Genomic DNA, 22,398 nt, shown 5'->3' on the forward strand with positions numbered 1-22,398 from the left:
GCCTCCTCTTCTCTAGCTTGCCTCCCCTTCCCTCCGTCGGATCTAAAGGAAGGGTACTAGTGGCCCTCTCCTCCCCATCCACCAAATATCCATCCAGGGCGTTAGTGGCTCTCCCATCATCCTCCGTCGGATCTCCATCTCGGGCGGCGACGGCCCTCCCCTCCCCTCCTTTGGATCTACAGCAAGGGCGCTGGCTCCCCTCCCCTCTGTCAGAGCTCTAGCAAGGGCGTCGGCTTCCCTCCCCTCCCCTCCAACGTTTCTGCGCCATGGGCTCCGGATCTCTAACCTCGACGTCCTCGATGGCCTCCACCGCCTGCTGCCCTCCCATCCCCACCGACGGCTGTCGTCCAACAAGGTGAGCATGCAAGACTGGTGTCCTTGCTTTCACTTCTAATAAAAATGATACAGCATGGAAGTAAGAGTAGATGGCACCAGAGCTTGTTTTATGCAACCGCTAAAAGTTTTTTTGTTATTATTGTTTTCTAGATACTGCTAGTGCAAATGCTTGCTGAAAATTCATCATTTGTCTGAAACTATGGCTCACTGCTTGTTGTGTAATTTGGCGTAGCAGGATCGCAGTGCTTTGTTTGTTCTTTGCAAAATGCAGTTGGGTTCTGTAGGCTGCAACAACACTTTGCTCTATTATGCTCCAAAGCACAAGATTTGATACTTGGTTTATTTAATGCCAGCATTAGTTTTTTCTTTAATTTTTATTAGGCAATAGTGTTGCTAGAAATTTAGATTTGTCGCACTTTATAGATGGAAAAAGCAGCAAAACCTCAAGCAAAATGGGATCCTTTTGTTGCCAAAGTTTTCAATGAAATATGCGTCGAAGAAGTGCTTGCCCATAATAGGCCACACAATTGCTTGAATAGTGTGGGTTATGCTAATTTGGTGAAGAAGTTCTTTGAGCGAACAAAGAGGCCATATGAGAAAGAGCAAATGAAGAACAGATGGGATGTATTGAAGAAGAAATATGCACAGTGGAAGACCTTGAACATGAGAGCCACTGGGTTGGGAAGGGATCCTATGACCGGATGTATTTCTGCCAGTGATGAATGGTGGGCAGAACAAAATGCGGTGAGTAGTTGAGATGTCATCTTTTGTATTTTAGTACTCATTGGCATGTCATCCTCTAATTGCTATCATTTAATATTTCAGGCTATGTCAGGATGTATAAGTTTCAAATATGCAGTTCTTGAGCTTGAGGACATGATGCGTATAATGTTTGATGCTATTAGTGTGACTAATGAGACATCCTATGTTCCTAGAAGTGGTCCAGATGATGGAGAGGGTGAGGAGCATGAGGCCGGTCATGGTGATGGTGACAGTGAGAGAGTCGAAGGGAGAGGTTCACCACATGTCACACCAAATGCTAACAAAAGGCCAGCTCAAGGTTCCCCCTCTAGAAAAAAAGACATATAGAGATCAACTTATGAAGAGGTTGGTCGACACATATGAGAAGAAGGCCCAAAGTACTAAAAATTCAGCAACTTCTCATGTGGTTGATCATGTTAGAGATGAGATTGGGGCTATGTTGGAGCAAGTCATTAACAATGGTGCTGAAGAAGGGAGTGACGAACACTACTATGCTACCCAATTGCTTAAGAAAGAGGAAAACCATGATGTGTTCGTTACTTTGAAGACACCGAATGGGAGGCTTAATTGGCTGAGGCAGGCATGGGAGGACCGGAAAAATTAGTGTTGTTATGAAGTAAAATAAATTGTTCAGTTCTAGACATTATTTGATGTTTTATGTAATCGGTACATTATTTGATGATTTATGTCATGACTTTGCTTGTGCGAATAATTATTTCGTGCATATGCTTCCCCTATTCCTTTGCTCATGCTTCATAATGTGTACCTATTTTAGGTGCTGAAATCAATATGAGCATCTCCAGTGATGAGGATGCAAGTTAGGATGAATCAGGTACTAATGAGGATTTCATGGTTGCATATATTGCATTGGAATTGATGGGCTCAACTAGCAGTGTTGCAAAGAATAAGGAGGTGGTTCCGGATATACCAGTCATAACAGGGATACAGTGGGTTGAAATCCAACTAAATGATAGAGTCTAGTGCTACAACATGTTTAGAATGACAAGGTCAGTGTTCCATCGTCTCAATCGGACTTTGGTTCTGAATTATGGCTTGAGATCAACTAGTGATATTTGTACCAAGGAAGCCTTAGGCATGTTTTTGTGGACATGTGGTGCACCTCAATCGTTTAGACAAGTCACAAATAGGTTTGGTCATTCATTAGAAACTGTCAGTATAAAGTTTAGTGAGGTACTTGACTCAATTTGTAGACTGTCTACTAACATCATAAGACCAAAGGATCCACACTTTGGTACAGTTCATCCAAAACTGCAGCAAGCTAGGTTCTGGCCTCATTTCAACGATTGCATAGGCGCCATTGATGGTACACACATACCTGTAACTGTACCAAAAAGTGAACATGCAAAATACATTGGACGACATGGTTATGCTTCACAAAATGTCATGGCGGTTTGTGACTTCGATATGCGGTTCACATTTGTTGTCACGGGTTGGGCTGGATCTGCTCATGACACTCGGGTATTTTTGGATACTTTAGTCACCTACAAGGGTAAATTTCCACATCCACCTGAAGACAAGTATTACCTTGTTGATTCTGGATATCCTAATAGAAAAGGATATCTAGCACCTTACAAGGGACAAATGTATCATGTGTCCGAATGGCAACATGGTCGTCATGCAGTGGGATCGAAGGAGGTGTTCAACTATGCTCATGCATCCCTCCGAAATGTGATTGAGTGGTCATTTGAAGTTCTCAAGATAAAGTGGCGCACTCTCTTGCAGTTACCTACCTATCCAATTGAGAAGCAATCAAAGATTATTGTTGCTTGCATGGCTCTTCATAATTTCATTAGAGACAATGCCATATATGATGAACATTTTGAAACCTATGTGGAAGACAGTAGTGGTGTTGGGTCCCAAGTTCCTTCAGCTGATGGTGGTGGTTCGATAGATGACATGAATATGTGTGCTTTCCATGATGCTATTGCTAATGTGTTGGTTGGGTGATTCATTGTTAGAAACTTGAGTATTTTGTAGCAATTACATTACCTAAATGGATGTTATTTTTGACTATTATTGTACATTGCAACTTGATGAAACCATATTGCTATATCAAACTTTAAAAATATTCCCACCATTGGCTCTGTTCGGCTTACCTTAAATCCGACTTGTTCGGCTTCTTTTTTCAGCCGGAACAATGTTTTTCTTTTACAACATTTTAGCCAGAACCGTGTTTTTCATCCACTTTCAGCCAAGTTTCAGCAAGTCAAACGGGGCCATTGCCTTCAGATCATTGTGATAGAGATGAAAATGGTACAGATATTTTCCGACCATATTCGAAACCGAATCCGTTTGAGGGGTTGAGATCTGTCCGTATCCGAGTCCGGATATCTAACATCCGATACCGTATCCGTATCCGAATACTCAAATCGCATATTTATGATGTCGATATCCAATCGTATCCTATCCGACATAGTTGACACTATTCGTATTCGAATCCAAATCCGGACAAAAATATGAAAACAAATGTAATATCGGTGATATCCGTCCGTATCCGGTCCGTTTTCATCCGAACCAAAAGAGGTATCATCAGCCTCAGGGGTACATAGGTCAATTTACATCCAGGACAGATAATCTACCAAAAATAATCAAAACAGTCAAACATTCAACTTATTCAGACAATAATTTCTTCAGATCGTGACTTATCAAATAAGCCTGTTCGGCTTATAAGCGAGACACGAAAACGCTCTCCCAGGGCCAGGGCCATGGCCATGGCCATAGCCAAGCCACTGAGGTAATGGTCAATGACGAGCGAGGCGCTTCTCTTTTCTGACACGAGCGACAGTGCGAGATGTCGGCGTCCGATGTTGCACGTGTCGACCGCACCATTGCGCTACCACGTGCGCGTGCGTACGTGCGGTACAGTCTGCAGACCCAGAACCAGGCGCGCATGCCTACTAGGCTACTACTGTACCGGCCGGTACTATACCAGCTACAACTGCCAGTTCCACCAGCCGGGTGCTTTTTATCGGTCGTTGCAGCCATGCCATTCTTTATGTATTTTCAGATATACTGCCCGTTCATTTATACTTGATTGACTTATAAGCCCTGAACTAAAGTATCGTTAGCTAGTTTGGTATGAGAAAAAAAAATTATTGTCTAACAGATAAGCCAAGTCAAACACAAACAGATACAGCCTCCCGAACAGGGTCGTACTCCTCCAAAAATGGTGAACAGAGATGTACGTATCCTGCACCAAAGCGCTTTGTTTGTTGCAAAAAGTCAAAACTAATAAAGGCCGGCCGTGAGCAACATGGTCGTGACAGTATTTTATGTCAAGCACGCACGCACTGTGCTGCCTCTTTCATTTCATGAATGCCCTTACCATGGCTATACACATCAGTTGGTCTGTTCGTTTCGCTGAAATTTAGCTTATCCGGCTAAAATGCTCTGAGAGGAAAATAATATATATATATATATATATATATATATATATATATATATATATATATATATATATATATATATATATATGGGGTATATATACGGTGGAGATTGAGAAAGATGAAAACACTCCATATATTTGCCTGCCGATCGAGATGGATATACGTATATATCTTTTTTGCCTTTATAGAAAAAAGATCTGATATTAAGGTCTGTTTGATTCGTTTAGTAGCTACTAAATTTAGTAGCTTTTAGTCGTTTTAGTAATTTTTTAATCAAATGCTATGACTAAAAGCTACTAAAAAAATTTTAATTCTCTCTAGTAATTTTGAAATTACTAAAAATAACTAAATCGTTTAGTAGCTATTAAATTTTAGTAGGTCAAACCAAACAACCTTGGGTACTACTCGGGTAGTCGGGCAGCAGGGTATGCAGGGCTGGCTGGGCAGGTCCAGGTCAGGTCGGTTCTTATGACAAAAAGTCCCATCAAATAGCGCCAATCCCAAGCCATTCCACGCCATGACGTTGCTGATGACGAGGGCCTGGTTTAGATTGCAAGTTTTTTTATTCTTTCTTCATTACATCAAATCTTTGATATATGCATAGAGTATTAAATGTAGATAAAAAATAACTAATTATATAGTTTGATTGTAAATTACGAGACGAATCTTTTGAGCCTAGTTAGACCATGATTCGACAATAATTATCAAATACAAACGAAAGTGCTATAGTGCCAAATACTGATTCCTAACCCCAATCTAAACAAGGCCGAGGCCTCGTTTAGTCGGGGAAATTTGAGAATTTGGCTACTGTAGCACTTTCATTTTTATTTAGTAATTAGTATTCAATCATAGACTAATTAGGCTCAAAACATTCGTCTCGTAATTTCCAATCAAACTGTGCAATTAGTTTCTTTTCCATCTACATTTAATGTTCAATGCACGTATCGTAAGATTTGATGTGATAACTACTGTAGCATTTTTTTGAAAAACTTTTTAAAACTAAACGTGGCCTGAATTGATTTCCTTTGTCAGCGACGAGGCGGGCCCCCTCTCCCTGTGTTGTGCATGTCCTCTACTCTCCCTTCTCTCTCTACCACCCTGTAGCTCTCTTCAACTTTTCGCCTTTTGTTGCTTTATCTCTGCGCCTTTGCTAGCTCTGGCTCACGCTGAATAAGTACGGATATCACTTATATTATATTTATTTTTATATTTATGTTTGGATTCGAATTTAAATAGATAATGTCAACTATATTGGATATGATACGATTGGATATTGACATTATAAATATGCGATTTTAGATACAGATACGGTATCGAATGTTGAATATCCGGACTCGGATACGAAAAGATCTGAACCTCTCTAAATAGATTCGGTCTCAAATATGATCGAAAAATATCCGCAACCTTTTCACCCCTACTCTAGCCTCATCCATCCATCCATCCCTCTAACATCGTTCATATATTTTATCAAAGAAAAAAACATCGTTCATATATCTACCACCATCCATCTCTTTTCCTCACCCCCAACGACCAACAAGATGTTCCCACACGTACTAGTATACGATTGTTGGCATGAAGAAATCTGATGGTTGCTTGCATGGCATGGTTTGATCCACCATAAATAAATATAATCATTGTTGCTGGTGGCTTATGTTGTCAAAATGAACATGATACGGCCGGTCTCTCTCACACAAATAAAGGGCTCTCTTTTGGTTTTCCATATCTATGCATGGTAGATAGATGCATGTGTGTGTTAGGTGCAAAAGTGACAGCTTTATTTGTTCTTTGCTTAAATTTGCTTTTTCCACTTTATTTGTCCAGCTTTTAGTCGTACTTTGGAACCATTAACAGTACTTGCTCCATGTGGGAGCATTAAACCTGACAAAATCAGTTATGAAATAACTACACTTTTGAAATATGGCCAATTATGAGCTTATTATTGTACTTCATCCTTCGTTTCATCAATAATATTTTTTCATTCTAATAATTCGACTTTTCTCAGTTTACTTGTCATTCTCACATTTCAAAAGCAACCTTAACTCAGTGCCCTTCATCAACGTAGCCACAGCACCCAATAGCATCCTCTAGCAAAATGCACCGGACCAATGAGGATACGAGCCATCAACGATTGTGATATGCTTAACAAGGGAATAGTTTCTCCCTCGCTACTTCATAGTTTGTGTGATATATTGGATGAATATTTGTGGAAAAAAGCCTTCTTGCAAAATAAGTGTGTGCAACCCAACACCAACGTCGGCCCCGTTCGCTTCGCTGAAAAAGCCAAAACACGGTTCCGGTTGATTTGTTGTGAAAGAAAAATACTGTTCCGGCTGAAAAAAGAAGCTGAAAAGTACGGATTATAAGAGAAGCGAACAGGGTCGTCGTCACTCTCGAGTACGACGCACGTGTACCGAAACACCCAACGCCACGGCACCCTCAACCTCCCTAGCATATCGCCACCGCCAGACCAATTACCGGATACCCGTGCATGGACGAGGATGGCAGCGGTAGGGTTTCCCTAGTTCCTCACGTCGTGGTGGTCTTGCGAAGTCATGGGGAGGACCTTAGAGCCACCAGATTGCGACGTGGCGGCGGGATGTCTTGGTGGCTCATCACTAGATCTAGACCTTGGCCTCCCAGATCTGGCATTCAACTGCTATTCACATGGCGGCGACATCTGGCCATGGTTGTGGCGCAATAGCCGCTACGCGTGGGCTGCAGTGGCAGTCCTACTAGATCGCATAATAGCGGCTGGCGGAGTTCGCGCATGGTGAACCAACATTGGCTTGTTGCTACCGTTTTGGCATCCTGTGTGGACATTATCAGCCTGTTCGCTTGCTCGTAAACGATCGTAAATTTTCAGCCAGGAACAGTGTTTTTCTCTCACACCAAACCAGCCAGCAGTAAATAATCCACGATACGATACGGCCTCCCGAACAGGCTGATTGGTGTTGAAATGATCAAGATGTCCAAGTGGGGGGTGAATTGGGCTAATTCTAATTTTTTACAATAATTAAGCCCTACACTTAGCTCATTTCACCCCTTGTGTCTAGAATGTGTTTCTATTGTTCTCCTGTACAAAAGTTATGCACCCTAGGTTCCAATCCTACTTTAGCATTGTAATTCTAGGAATGTAAAGACATGAAATGAATTGCTCAAATATAAATGCTCAAAATAAAGAGAGGGAAAGGAACACGGTAATATTTTCTCGAGGTATTGGAGAGTCGTCACTCCCCACTAGTCCTCATTGGAGCACCCGCGCAAAGGTGTAGCTCTCCCTTGATCCGCGCAAGGATCAAGTGCTCTCTACGAGCTGATTCTTTGACACTCCATCACGGTGAATCGTCCACAACCGCTCACAAAAATGACTTGGGTCATCCACAAGCTACGCCAGATGATCACCAAGCTCCCAATCACCACCGAGCCATCTAGGTGATGGCGATCACCAAGAATAACAAGCACAAACTCTCACTTGACCAAGACAAGCCTAATGAGTAAGGTGGATACACACTTGCTACTTTCTATGCACTAATGAGGTTCTTAATATTGGATTATCACATCTTAATCACCCCATTAGGCTCTTGCTCTCCCTTGCACTCCAAAGGTGTTTCTCAACTGAATAAATGGACAAAAGATCTTAAATGGACGAGTGGAATATGTATTTATATCCCCCATTCAAAACATAACGGTTGAGGTCCAACTCAGCAAGTATCGGGATGACCGGACGCTTCGGTCAAGGTGACCGGACGCACCGGTCTGTGTAATACGTCAGCGTGTCAGAAAGAGTCATTTGCTCTGACCGGACTCTGGTCTGCGTTCGGTTAGCACCCATCGGACGTGTTCGGTCATCAAAAACCCTCTCTAAAACCTTACTGATGTTGACCGAACGCTGGCATCTAGAGTCCGGTCATTTCTCTGTTCAGCGTCAGGTTCGTGGTCAACAACCTGTCCACGCTGCTATAGATACGGCTAGCATCGTGTCCGGTGAGCACTGGTATCCATCGTCCAGTCACACACTAACTGCTGCTGTCGATCAAATAAACTAACTGGACTCTCCAAGCTACGTCCGATCATAACAAAACCAACGTCCGGTTAGTCATTTGACTCTCCATTTACTTTCAATTCGAAATTCTTTGTGAATGAAGTTGACTTCTATCGATCTTAGGGCTATTCCTGAGCAACCTAGTGCTAAGTTTGACAAGTGTGGACCACACCTAATCCATTAGACTCGCCTAGGTTAAGCTACTAGTCCATACCCCCCTTAATAGTATGACCAAAGGAAAAACAAAGTCCTATACTACTCTAAGTGTCTCTCCAACACCAAACGACACTTAGAAGTAGTCTGTCCTTAACCTTGTCGTCTATCCTTTAAAAACCAAAATGAATTCCATCGACAGGGGCATGACAACCATGATTGCCCAATCAATTTCTATTACCATGACCTAACTTAAATTGCCTCTACAAAATACACATTTGTCATAGTAATCTCGTGTCGTCATTAATCACCAAAACCCAATAGGGGGCCTAGATGCTTTCAATTTCCCCCTTTTTGGTGATTGATGACAACACAACCTCGAGTATGTAAAAGAGATGAGTGAGGTTTTCAACATGCTTGGTTCATATAAGCTTTTGACAATAAGAACAAAAGGATTAGGCATGCTTATATGACCCAAACCAACATAGTGTACTCAAAAGATATTAATTAAGTATGAGTACATAAAGTAAAGTTCATTTGAATTAGAGTAAAACACGGAAGCAAAACCAATGAGCATAACCAAGTGACATGACATATTTAAAATAATGTAGAGATCACACATGTCACATAAGTCTCACCATCACATATATATAATACAATGCATGAAAGTAAACATGAATGCATGAAGTATCACACACGAAAGACTAAAAGAATCGAGTCCTTCTCACACGCTCCCCCTAAATCTAACATACTCGGTCCCTAACATACTCGGTCCCTCTCCCCCTTTAACATCAAGCACCAAAACCTAACGGTCGGACGATGGGACAGGAGCAGTCGAGTCAGGTGCTAAGGTGCGGTGAGAGACCTGAAACTGAGTTGCATCATCCTCTGACCCTAAACTTTGAGGGAACTAGCCCTCTATAGCTAGAAGTGAAGCTGAAACGGTCTGGGTCTGGTCTATAACTGGCGCGGCCTATAATTCTGCAGGTGTCATTGTTGGAAGGGGAGCCACATCTACCGTTGTCACTGTCGTAGAAGCCTCAAGTATAGGAGTGACTATTTGGGGTGGCTCGGATGATGCAACAGACGATGGAATCGTCTCAGCAGTCCCGATAACTGGAGCAGCTGTGGTAGGGATAGAGACACAGAACACTAGAGGTGTAGGCTGCCCTATAAGCTCACTGAAGGTAGCGCCGATACTCCTAGAGACTAGGGTGTCCATCACTAACGCCGAAGAAGTTTGATTCAGAGTAAAGCCCGTAACAATAGGAGTAAAGTGTGGGCCCAGAGCTGTCCCTGGTGAAGCAAACCACTAAGACACCTGCTCTGTAGGTGAGGCAAACTGAGGAGCTAGTTGTCTCTAACTTGGAAGCCCACTAGGCTGTACAACTAGAGTCACTAGAGTGGTGGTGGTAGACTGACCTATCTAAAATGTAGACTGCTGAGGATCAACCCCAATAGCAGTGAATACGTGTTGCATGATGCCGAGTAACTACTGCTGAGTCATAAGTTGCTGCTGCTGCATGGCCTGCTACTGTCGCTGAAACTCATCCTGTCATGCCTGAACCTAAGCAAGTGCAGCAGTGGTCTCCTATGCCTGGCGTGCCTGGTCCTGCCTCATCCGCTCAAGTACAACTAGGAGTGCCAGGTCTATCTACAGTGGCTATGGTGGAGCTAAGTTGGAGCCACTGGACTCTCTGTCAAGTGGTCGAGGAGCCATCTATGGAATTGGTTGATAGTCATCGTCTAAGCTATCACTCGGGTCGCTCTTGACATCTTCCTGATGTGCATCAAGCTGCTGCTCCTCTGTCTTCGCGATGCCCCTGATGATCTCATCCTGCTGAGCTACTGTCTCTGGTACCTCTGGGTAATGACTCAGCTAGCAAGGTGTCCTCATATGACTATGACGTAGCATCTGGCTCATGTCGTACTGTGGAAACTCAGTAGTAGCACCTATCCACTCTGCCATTATCTCTGGGGACTTGTGTGAAACTGGCTTTTGGAGTAAGAAAGTGATCCAATGAGCATAAGGCAGCTAATGGTGACCTCTGAAGCTCTCTGCTAGTGTGTCCTCCATCTCTGAAAGCATCATATCCCAAATATCAAAGATATCTAAGACACCAGGTAATGCACTAGCCATAGCTGAATTCAAGTCAGGCCCTCATAGTAGCCCATCCTCAGAAGCATAGTCCTCCTCATAACAGCATCAAGGAGCCGAGCTGTAGGTGTAAGGTCACATGGTGTCCTGCTCGACTCCTCACCAAATGGCTCTATGAAGCATGGTCTGACAAGATCTGTAGGTGGCACAAGTCCACCATGACGGTGTCTCAGAGGCTCTGTCTATCCATAGCATGCCTCATGAAGACAAATAGGTGACTCTAGAATCCTCTGTATCTCTCTGACCCTCAAGCTCTAGAGCCTATAGTCACGCCCTCAGAAAACAAAATAAATAAACTTATGTCTTGGGTCAATCCACAAGGAGGAGTAGAACTCACGGACCTAAGATAGAACATATCGACCAGTCCATCGAAGGAGATCTGACAAGCCTAGCAGATAAGTGAGGTGAAGATGGATCTGCTCGCCTGCAGCTACAACTAGAGACTCCAAGGAGCAGACCCGCTGAGATCTAAAGGCAACACCACTGTTCAAATATGCACTATAGAAGTCCTCCTACAACATAGTGTAGAAGTGCTCTGAGGCACGCTCATCCCATTTCGGAGGAAACCAATCCTCAAACTGTACAAACCATAGTTGTTGCACCTGTCTAGCTGTGGCTGCCCCTTAGGTCAAGGTGAACAATGGGAGGTGGACCCTATGGTCTAGGCGGTGGATGAGAGCCCTACCTCTGTATCTAAGGCCTCGGTGACACCTGAGTGCATGTGCGACTGGAATGTCAAAGCTATGGTTGTGTTGCCTGCTCTGCCTCCTCAACCTACTCTTCCTGCTGAGCGTCCTCTGTCTGCTCTACTGACTGTGTCTGCTGCTCAGTCACCCCCTGAGTCTGACTCTCCTCTAAAGAGACACGCTGTCCTCCATGCATGATGGTCCCGGGGGGACTACCAAGACTAGCCTCAATCCTCCCGACGGTGGGCCTCTGAGCTGGTGACAACTGATCGCCTATACGAATGCCACTGCCAGATCCACCAATCTTGGCTCGCTCTACGACGGCTACCACAGCTGCTGCTCTCTCTGCCTCAACATCATCTCTCTTGCACTTCTTCCTTATAGTCTTTTTTGCCTTTCCTTTTTGCTGAGCAGTCAGTCGAGGTGGAGGCGTTGGATCCTCATCGCCAGGACCACCCTCGACATTTTTGCAATGTGCCATCTCTGAAGCTAACAAGAATCACTATCACTGATAAGAAACAACTACCAACTGACACTCGTGAGGCTTGGCCTCAATCCATACTCATAGGCTTGGTTTCGAGTAAATCTATCAACTGCCCAACTACCAAGCAGACTCACTGCCCGAACTGACTGCACGATAGAATAGGAGATATATATAAAATCAACTTTATATACTAGGGAAGCGAATGACCTAATGGAAAGCAAGCAATATAAAAGTAATGCGTGAATATGGCTTGCTACCTTAGAACAATCCCGAGACATGCAAAGGGATAAGTTGTCGATCACAGGGACACAAAAAAGGGACAAGGAGCATCATGTGACCACACAAGAGGGTTTTGTGACCAATAGGAGCTTCAAATGCTATCCCTATTTGTGGATAAACACAGCGGCTACTCAAAAGATAACTGAAAAGAAACGGCAAAGCAACACATATGCATATGCAATGCAATACTTGAAAGTAAGTCTAGTTGCTTGTCAAGTTTGTTCCAAGGTTAAGCTTCTTCACACGCTTTTTGGCGGTTATTTTAACCATGTTAGACATGCCCTAAGTGCATTACTAAAAATTAAACATGTTTTATATTACAATGCAATGCAAGGGACAACACAAGCTTATTTTTTAGTGAAGTTACTAAAGTCAAGCACATTTAGCTTGTTCCTCAACTGACAAAATGTAGCCTCATCTAGCGGTTTAGTGAAGATATACACCAATTGATCCTCGGTCCTTACACCTTCTTGTGATATATCATTTTTAGCAACATGATCTCTAAGAAAATGATGGCGGATATCTATGTGCTTGGTGCGAGAGTGTTGAACCGAATTATTAGCAAGCTTTACCGCGCCCTCATTGTCACACAAGAGAGGAACCTTTTCTAGAACTACACCATAGTCTAGAAGAGTTTACTTCATGTAAAGAATTTGTGCACAACAAGCACCCACGGCAATGTACTAGTGTCTTGGACAATGCCACACTATTTTGATTCTTGGAGGACCAAGACACTAGTGATCTACCAAGCAAATGGCACCCTCTGGATGTGCTTTTTCTATCAATTTTGCAACCGACATAATCCGAATCGGAATAGCCAACTAGTTAGAATCTAGCTCCTTTGGGATACCAAAGACCAATGCTTGGTGTGTGCTTAAGGTACCTAAGGATTCTTTTAATGGCAACCATGTGAGACTCCTTAGGATTAGCTTGAAAACTAGCGCACATACACATACTAAACATGATGTCAGGCCTAGATGTGGTCAAATATAATAAACTACCAATCATAAAATGGTAGAGAGTTTGATCAACCGATTTACCTCCCTCATCTAGGTCGAGATGTCCATTAGATGGCATTGGTGTCTTGATTGGCTTATATTCATCCATTTTGAACCTCTTGAGAAGGTCCTTGGTATATTTTTCTTGAGAGATGAAAATCCCCTCTCTCATTTGCTTGACTTGAAGGCTAATAAAGAATGTAAGCTCTCTAATCATAGACATCTCAAACTCCTTTGACATCAATTCACCAAACTCTTTGCAATAGTCTTCATTTGATGAGCCAAATATGATATCATCAACATATACTTGACAAATAAAGATCTCTCCATCAAGTTTTTTGGTGAATAGTGTGGTATCGACCTTCCCAATGGTGAAGCCTTTCTCAATGAGGAAATCCTAAAGGCACTCATACCAAGCTCTTAGGGCTTTCTTAAGCCCATATAGCGCCTTGGACAACCTATAGACATGATTAGGATATCTAGTGTCTTCAAACCCAGGAGATTGATCAACATAGACTAGTTCATTTATGAGACCATTTAAAAATGCACTTTTAATATCCATTTAAAAATGCTCCTTTGGGAATAGCCAACTAGAGACCTTTTGACATCAATTCACCAAACTCTTTGCAAGACTTAAAGCCATTCGTATCCTTCTTGCATATGAGACCATTTCATGATGGGATGCATATGCAAGAAGGATACGAATGGCTTTAAGTCTTGCAACCGGTGCAAAGGTCTCTCCAAAATCCAACCCTTCAACTTGGGAGAACCCCTTTGTAACTAGCCTTGCCTTGTTCCTCACAACGATGCCTTGATCATCTTATTTGTTGTGGAACACCCACTTTGTTCTAATGACTCTTGCATCTTGTGGTCGCACTTCAAGTGTCCAAACCTCATTTCAGGTGAAGTTGTTCAACTCTTCATGCATGGCATTTATCCAATCTAAATTTTGAAGAGCTTCTTCTATATTTTAGGCTCAATGCAAGAAACAAACGAGTGATGTTTAATAAATGAAGCAAGCTTTTGAGAGAGAGAGTCATTACACCCTTTGAAGGACTCCCTATGATGAGATCTTGTGGATGTGCTTGTAGTAGGGGTGAATTTCTTCTATCAACCACTTGAGAGGAAGGTTGTGGAGCATCAACATCTTGAGCTTGTGCCACTGCCACCATTTGATCATGGGAGACATAAGTGTCTTCATCTTCTACTCTTCCATCTTTATCATCATCTTGTGGCATATTTGATGAAGAGGGTGGATTAATCACGTGTACATCATCTTTGGGCTTGATGTCTCCAATCAGAATATTCTTCATGGCCTCCCTCAATGGTTCATCACCTACATCATCAACATTATTATGTGCTCATTGGGAGCCGTTAGATTCATCAAATTCCACATCATATGTTTCTTCAACCAAGCCGGTGGCATGATTAAATACTCAATATGCTTTGGACTTTGATGAGTAACCAATGAGAAAACCAATATCACAACGTCTTTGGAACTTCCCTAGGTGTTGCCGCTTTTTGTAGATGTAGCATTTACAACCAAACACCCAGAAGAATGATACGTCCGGCTTCTTTCTATTGAGCAACTCATAAGGGGACTTGCCAAGAAACTTTTGAAGAAATAGGCGATTGGATGCATAACATGCGGTGTTGATAGCTTCCGCCCATAGAGCTTCAGGTGTATTGTACTCATCAAGCATTGTTCTTGTAAAGGTAATAAGTGTCTGATTCTTTCTCTCTACTACACCATTTTGTTGAGGAGTGTATGTTGCGGAGACCTCATGCTTAATCCCTACTTCATCACAATATGCTTCAATATTTGTGTTGTCAAATTCTTTTTCATTGTCACTTCTTATCTTCTTGAGCTTCACTTCAAATTCATTTTGTGCTCTCTTGGCAAACTTCTTGAAACATGCGGCCACTTTGGTCTTATCATGAAGGAAGAACACCCAAGTATATCTAGAGTAGTCAACAACTATCACAAGACAATAGTGATTTCCTCCCAAATTCTTATAAGTTGTTGGTCCAAATAGATCCATATGAAGAAGCTTTAGCACTCTTGTTGTTGACATATAAGCTTTGGTTGGATGAGTGTTTGCAACTTGCTTACCGGCTTGACATGCACTACAAAGCTTGTCCTTCTCAAATTTCACATCCTCCAAACCTCTCACCAATTCATTCTTCATTAGCTTCTTGAGTGAGCTTATCCCAACATATGCAAGTCTTCTATGTCAAAGCCACATAAGTGATGTTTTGGTGAATAAGCATGTCTTCAAATTTGCATCTTCGAAGGTAAAATCTACTATATATAGGTTGTTGTATCTAAAACCCTTGAATATAACTTGATCATCATCTTTCTTTGACACAACCACTTCCTTCTCGGTAAACAAACATTGAAAGCCAAGATCACATAATTGACCAATGGATAGCAAGTTGAAACTCAATGAAGCAACATATAGCACATTTGATATTGAATGATCATTTGAAATTACAACTTTGCCCAATCCTTGAACTTTGCCCTTTGAATTATCACCAAATGTAATTCTTTCTTGACCATCTACTTCTTCATCTAGTATGGTGAACATACGAGGATCACCGGTCATATGTTTAGTGCAACCACTATCAATAACCCAATGACTTCCACTGGTCTTATAGTTCACCTACGCACAAGAGATCAAGCTTGTTGTTTAGGGACCCAAACTTGATGAGGGCCCTTTACTTTCTCAACTAGTGACTTTGCAATCCAAATTTGCTTAGGCCTATTCTTGTTGGGTGGACCTAAGAACATGACTTTCATTTTTCCACTAGAATCCTTTCTAAGCATGTAGTGAGCATTAAAGGCAAAGGGTCTAGCATGCTTAGGCAAGGGTTGTGGTGGTGGAGTTTGACACTCATGAGCAAAGTGACCTTCTTGTCCACACTCAAACCATCTCTTTAGCTTAGTCTTTGACTTGTATTGTTGTTGATGTTGAGCTTGAGCTTTCTTCTCTTGATTTGCCATGTACCCAATACCACTTCTATCCATATTCATCACGGTGTTCATGAATAGCTCACTTTGGAGATATTGGCCTCTTGTGAACTTGCTCAAACTGGTCTGGAGATGTTCTTTCTCCAACTTGAGCTTTTTATTTTCTTCTCTAAGTTCATCATGATTTTTCTCCATCTTGAGTCTGTTGTTCTCTTCTTTAAGCATCTCATTCTCAAGAGCTATATCATAATCATTGTCAAGATTCTCTATCATAATTGTGTTGGTGGTTGATAGCTTTTCAAGATCTTTCTTGAGCTTTTCATTCTTATTCTTGAGCTTGACATAATCATCATAGTTGTTGGACTCAACCACTTTCTTGTCTTTGCTACTAGAACCTTGCTCAATGCTCTCAACAATCAAGTCATCACATGATGTAGCTATATCAATCTTAACAACATTGTTAGTAGCATCATGTGGTTCATTGAATAATAACTCATGAGAAAGAACAAGATTGTCATGATTAATCTTGAGATTGGTGTACTCTTCTTTTAGCAAATTGTAACTAGTGGTGAGCTCATTATGTATCCCCTCAAGTTTACCATGTTTGTCTCTAAGCTCCTTTTTAGAGGATTTGAGCTCCTTGAGTTTGGATGATACAATTTTATTTTCTTCTCTAAGCTCAACACTAGCTTTTTTGGCTATGTCATATTTTGCTAAGAGTGAGTCCTCCTCAAGTTCTAGCTTTTCATTTTTAGCTCTTGTCTTTCTAATGATTTTAGTGTATTGGTTTAGCAACTTGACAAGATCATCATAAGAAGGTGATTCAAATTCTTCATCACTATCACTACCACTTTCATCATTGCTAGCATTATCATCACCACTACTATCATCATCATTTTGTACCTTTCGTTCACCCTTGGCCATAAGGCATAGATGTGTAGAGGATGATGGCGGTGGTGCCGGTGAAAATAGTGAAGAATCAATCACAAGAGCGACCACCTTCTCCTTCTCATTCTCACTTTTATCATTGGATGAGCCACTTGATGATTCAATGTTCGTGAGCCAATCACCAACAATGTATGCCTTGCCATTCTTTTTCTTCTTGTGAAATTCCTTCTTCTTGACATCCTTCTTCTTGTATGGCTTGTTTTTCTTCTTCTTATCATCATCTTCATCACTTGAGTCATCTTTCTTGCCCTTGTACTTCTTTTTGTACTTGTCTTTCTTGGGTTTGGGGCATTGATGAGCTAGATGACTAAGTTCTCCATAATTATAGCAATCCATTTTGGAGATGGGCTTCCTTCTACTACTAGAGAAGAATTTCTTCTTCTTGCCATCAAACTTGACACCATTCTTGTTTAGCTTCTTGAGCATCTTCATAGTTCTTCTTACCATGAGAGCAAGACTTGCATCATCAATCTCATCATCACTTGAGCGATCATGATCAACTCTTGCTTTGCCCCTCTTCTCTTGGCTAGCCTTGAATGCCAAATATTTCTTCTTGGTGGAAGAAGAACCATCTTGTGGAGTGATGTGCATGTACATCTCATATGCATTGATCTTCCCCAATATTTGAGTTGGTGTAGTGGTGGAAAGATCACCTTGATGAAGCACCATCACAATATGCCCATATTTTTTAATGGGGAGGACACTCAAGATCTTTCTCACAGCATTAGAGGGTTTCGTTTGTGTGAGTCTAAGCCCATTGACTTCCTCTACAAGAACATTCAAGCATGAATACATCTCATTGGCACTTTCTCTAGGAAGCATCTCAAATGAATTACGCTTTTTCATCACAAGGTGGTAGCGTTCCTCACACTCACTCTTGGTTCCCTCATAGAGCACACAAATGTCTGACCATAGTGCATGGGTGTCTTTGTGGTTCCACACACAGTTAAAAGCATCCTTGCAAAGGCTTCTAAAGAGGGTGTTTCTAGCCTTTTCATTCCACTTTTCATAGTTAACCTCATCGCCTTGAAGGTTGGTGGGATCCTTAGGTTTTGGAAAGCCTTGTGAGATGGCTCTAAGAACTCCAACATCTAAAGCCTCTAGGTATGGCTCCATGCGTATTTTCCAATTAGGAAAATTATCTCCCTCAAAGATAGGAGGGGGTCCATCCCCGTGGGACATCTTGCTCTAGGCGGTTTAGCCTAATTTAGGGAGCATGAGGCTTCGATACCAACTAAAAGGATCAAGATGCCCAAGAGAGGGGTGAATTGGGCTAATTCTAAATTTTTGTAATAATTAAGCCCTACACTTAGTCCATTTCACCCCTTGTGTCTAGAATGTGTTTCTATTGTTCTCTCGTAAAAAATTTTGCTCCCTAGGTTTCAATCCTACTCTAGCATGGCAATTCTAGGAATGTAAAGACATGAAATGAATTGCTTAAATGTAAATGCTCAAAATAAAGAGAGGAAAAGGAACACGGTGATATTTTCCCAAGGTATCGAAGAGTCGCCACTCCCCACTAGTCCTCGTTGGAGCACCCGTGCAAGGGTGTAGCTCCCCTTGATCCACGCAAGGATCAAGTGCTCTTTACGAGCTGATTCTTTGACACTCTATCATGGTGAATCACCCACAACTGCTCATAAAATGACTTGGGTCATCCACAAGCTCCGCAGGATGATCACCAAGCTCCCAATCACCACCGAGCCGTCTAGGTGATGGCGATCACCAAGAGTAACAAGCACAAACTCTCACTTGATCAAGACAAGCCTAATGAGTAAGGTGGATGCACACTTGCTACACCCTATGCACAAATGTGGTCCTTAATCTTGGATTATCAAATCTCAATCACCTCACTAGGCTCTTGCTCTTCATTACACTCCAAAGGTGTTTCTCGGCTGAACAAATGGGCAAGAGACCTCAAATGGATGAGTGGGATATGTATTTATACCTCCCATTCAAAACATAACGGTTGAGGTCCAACTCAGCAAGTATTGGGATGATCGGACGCTCTGGTCAAGGTGACCGGACGCACCGATCAGTGTAATACGTCAACGTGTCAGAAAGAGTCGTTTGCTCTGACCAGACTTTGGCCTGTATCCGGTCCGCACCCATCGGACACGTCCGAAAATCAAAAACCCTCTCTAGAACCTTACTGATGTTGACTGAACAATGGCACCCATAGTTCGGTCATTTCTCTATTCAGCGTCTGGTCCATGGTCAACAGCCTATCCACGCTGGTACAGATATGGCTAGCGTCGCGTTCGGTGAGCACTGGTATCCAGCGTCCGGTCGCACTCTGACTGCTGTTGTCGATCAAATGAACTGACCGGACTCTCCAAGCTGCATCCGATCATAAACAAACCAGCGTCCGGGCAGTCTTTTGACTCTCCATTTACTTCCAATTCAAAATTTTTTATGAATGAAGTTGACTTCTATGATCTTAGGGCTATTCCTAAGCTACCTAGTGCTAAGTTTGACAAGTGTGCACCACACCTAATCCATTAGACTCACCTAGGTTAAGCTACTAGTCCATACCCCCTTAATAGTATGGCCAAAGGAAAAACAAAGTCCTATACTACTCTAAGTGTCTTTCCAACACCAAATAACACTTGGAACTAGTCCGTCCTTAACCTTGCCGTCCATTCTTTGAAAACCAAAATGAATTCCATCGATAGGGACATGACAACCATGATTGCCCAATCAATTTACATTACCATGACCTAACTTAAATTGCCTTTGCAAAACACACGTTATTCATAATAATCTCGTGTCGTCATTAATCACCGAAACTCAATTAGGGGCCTAGATGCTTTCAGCTGTGATGAGACATATGTGTGGTGCCTGACAATAGCTAGGCTGGTAGTGGTCCTTGATGAATGGCATGACAATGGCTAGTTTTGCGTGGAAATGCTAGTTCGGCGCAGCAGCAACAACTAGGCAAAGGTAGCTCACTACAATCGGGACCATGGTTGTTGGTCCTACTCCTGTGTCCAATTCCATGTGGCCATGGTGGCCCCTGAGGTGAGGCTAGGCGGGTACAGCGACCTCAGCATTTCGACGGAAGGTTATGGTTGTGGCTATCACGGCAAGTGGAGAGAGGTGTTGCAGGTTTCTTTTGTGGGTCATTTGCGGTGAGCGGGCGACTATTGGATTGGTTGAATCCATATGTACCAGTGCGGTAGTCACTAGCTACACATGGCTATTGCTGTCTTGCCGCTGTAGCGGCAACTAGTGGAATGATGGTCTGCTGGGGATGCATGTGGCATTGTCTAGAAGCTTGATGGATGGCGGCACACTATTGTGTTGGTGGAGCTCCTTGCCCTAGTGTACAAATAAGGTATGGTGCATGGTTGATGCCAAGCAGGATGGAGGGGGGCCTTATGGGCTAGGCGGTGTCAACATGTCATGTATGCTCTCAACATTATCGATGCTACAGTGATTTTCCATTGGTGCCAACTTGTCTCGCATGATAATAATGGCAAGTTTGGTGGTGTAACGGTGGTCTACATTGTGCATGCATGCGAGTGTTTAGATGGTGGAGGAACTTTAGAGTGAATACCCTACCTATCTATCTATCATGTTTGACAATGGCCTTTGGCGTCACGTTCCTTGGAGGATCTATTATTAGGTCCCTTCCCTCCTAGGGGTTTTATCAAAAAACCTAGGTTCTTTGCTTGGCGTTGGCAGTGTTTGTATGTTGTTTATCTCCTTGGAGGTATTACAATGGAGAACATATTCCCTTTCCCAAAGCTCTTCGCTTGTTTTCTGAGGTGTGTTTGGTGGTGTTTGCCTACCATTGCTTTGGTAGTAAACCCGTGTATGGTATTGTTGTACATTATTTATTCTTTATTAACACATATATGCTCGATATCTTTATTTGCTTGTGGCCTTTTTTTGAAGAAAATACTATGAAAACAAGAGTGTAGATGCGGTACACAGTTCCTAGAAAAAAATAGGCATACTGTATAAGAACACCACTCTTTGTCTCTATGACATCGCAGTCACTATCGGAGACGGCTTCTTTGCCGAGTGTCCTAGACTTTGCTGAGTGCTTTTTATCGGGCGCTCGGCAAAGAGGCTATTTATCGAGTGCCAGAGAGAAAGCACTCGGCAAACAACTGGCACTCGGCAAAGAGGTAGTTTGCCGAGTGCCGAGCACTCGGCAAACAATAACACTCGGCAAAGATCAAGGTTTGTCGAGTGCTCGGCACTCGGCAAACTAGAGCACTCGGCAAAGGGCCGCCGCCGTTAACGGCTGGCAGCCGTCGTTAACCCTTTGCCGAGTGTCTTCCCCTGACACTCGGCAAAGCGGTGATTTGTCGAGTGTCATTTTTTGACACTCGGCAAGCCACATTTTTTTACTTTTGACCTCCAAACTTTTTCTGCAGTCCTCATACAATACCTAGTACTCCATGTTCCAATGTGGCACATTTCTCGGACTTTTTCTATATTTCATAATTTATTTCATTTAATTGAATTTTCTTGGATAATTCAAATTATAACTGCTAGTCATTCGAATAATGAAAAAAATGAATGGAAAATGATATTCATGTTATTTAGTATAATGTGAGGCCGTATCTAGGAATAGACCACCAATTTCAAACATCTTGTTCATGAAACATAACCATGAACTTGCGGTCGAGTTGTTTTTAAATTCTATAAAAAGCAAACGAAGACCGAAAGTCTTAAAACTTGTCGAGATGTCATGATATCATATGTGGAGGCTGTGATAAAAAATTGAGAAGGTTTCGCGCAAGTTGTCACATGGTCTTCGTTTCCACATATGATATCATGACATCTCGACAAGTTTCAAGATTTTTGGTCTTCGTTGACTTTTTATATAATTTAAAAACAACTCGACTGCAAGTTCGTGGTCATGTTTCGTGAACAAGATGTTCGAAATTGGTGGTATGTTCATGGATACGACCTCACATTATACTAAATAACATGAATATCATTTTTCCATTCATTTTTTCATTATTTGAATGACTAGCAGTTATAATTTGAATTATTCAAGAAATTTCAATTAAATGAAATAAATTAAAGAAATATAGAAAAAGTCCAAGAAATGTGCCACATTGAAACATAGAGTACTAGGTATTGTATGAGGACTGCGGAAAAAGTTTGAAGGTCAAAAGTAAAAAAATATGGTTCGCCGAGTGTCAAAAAATGAC

At 42.2% G+C, this 22,398-nt stretch overlaps 1 protein-coding gene and 1 pseudogene across 1 annotated transcript; both read left to right on the forward strand.

Moving 5' to 3' along the window:
* Positions 1-759: 759 nt before the first annotated feature.
* Positions 760-1,920, forward strand: LOC136461357 (L10-interacting MYB domain-containing protein-like). The gene is made up of 3 exons (XM_066460686.1): positions 760-1,080; positions 1,162-1,330; positions 1,874-1,920. Exons 1-3 carry the CDS (start codon positions 760-762, stop codon positions 1,918-1,920), a joined length of 537 nt encoding a protein of 178 aa, XP_066316783.1.
* A 54-nt stretch (positions 1,921-1,974) lies between these two features.
* On the forward strand, positions 1,975-3,066 carry LOC136461359 (protein ALP1-like; annotated as a pseudogene).
* The last annotated feature ends 19,332 nt before the right edge of the window (positions 3,067-22,398 follow it).

The sequence above is a fragment of the Miscanthus floridulus genome, chromosome 6 (assembly GCF_019320115.1).
Source record: "Miscanthus floridulus cultivar M001 chromosome 6, ASM1932011v1, whole genome shotgun sequence".
NCBI classification, from domain to species: domain Eukaryota; kingdom Viridiplantae; phylum Streptophyta; class Magnoliopsida; order Poales; family Poaceae; genus Miscanthus; species Miscanthus floridulus.

Excerpts from the sequence above, each read along its gene's own strand:
- LOC136461357 (XM_066460686.1), top strand. The coding sequence starts at position 760 with ATGGAAAAAGCAGCAAAACCTCAAGCAAAATGGGATCCTTTTGTTGCC. Across the intron at positions 1,081-1,161 it reads GGTGGGCAGAACAAAATGCG|GCTATGTCAGGATGTATAAG; the intron begins GTGAGTAGTTGA and ends TTAATATTTCAG. Across the intron at positions 1,331-1,873 it reads CGGTCATGGTGATGGTGACA|GTGCTGAAATCAATATGAGC; the intron begins GTGAGAGAGTCG and ends TACCTATTTTAG.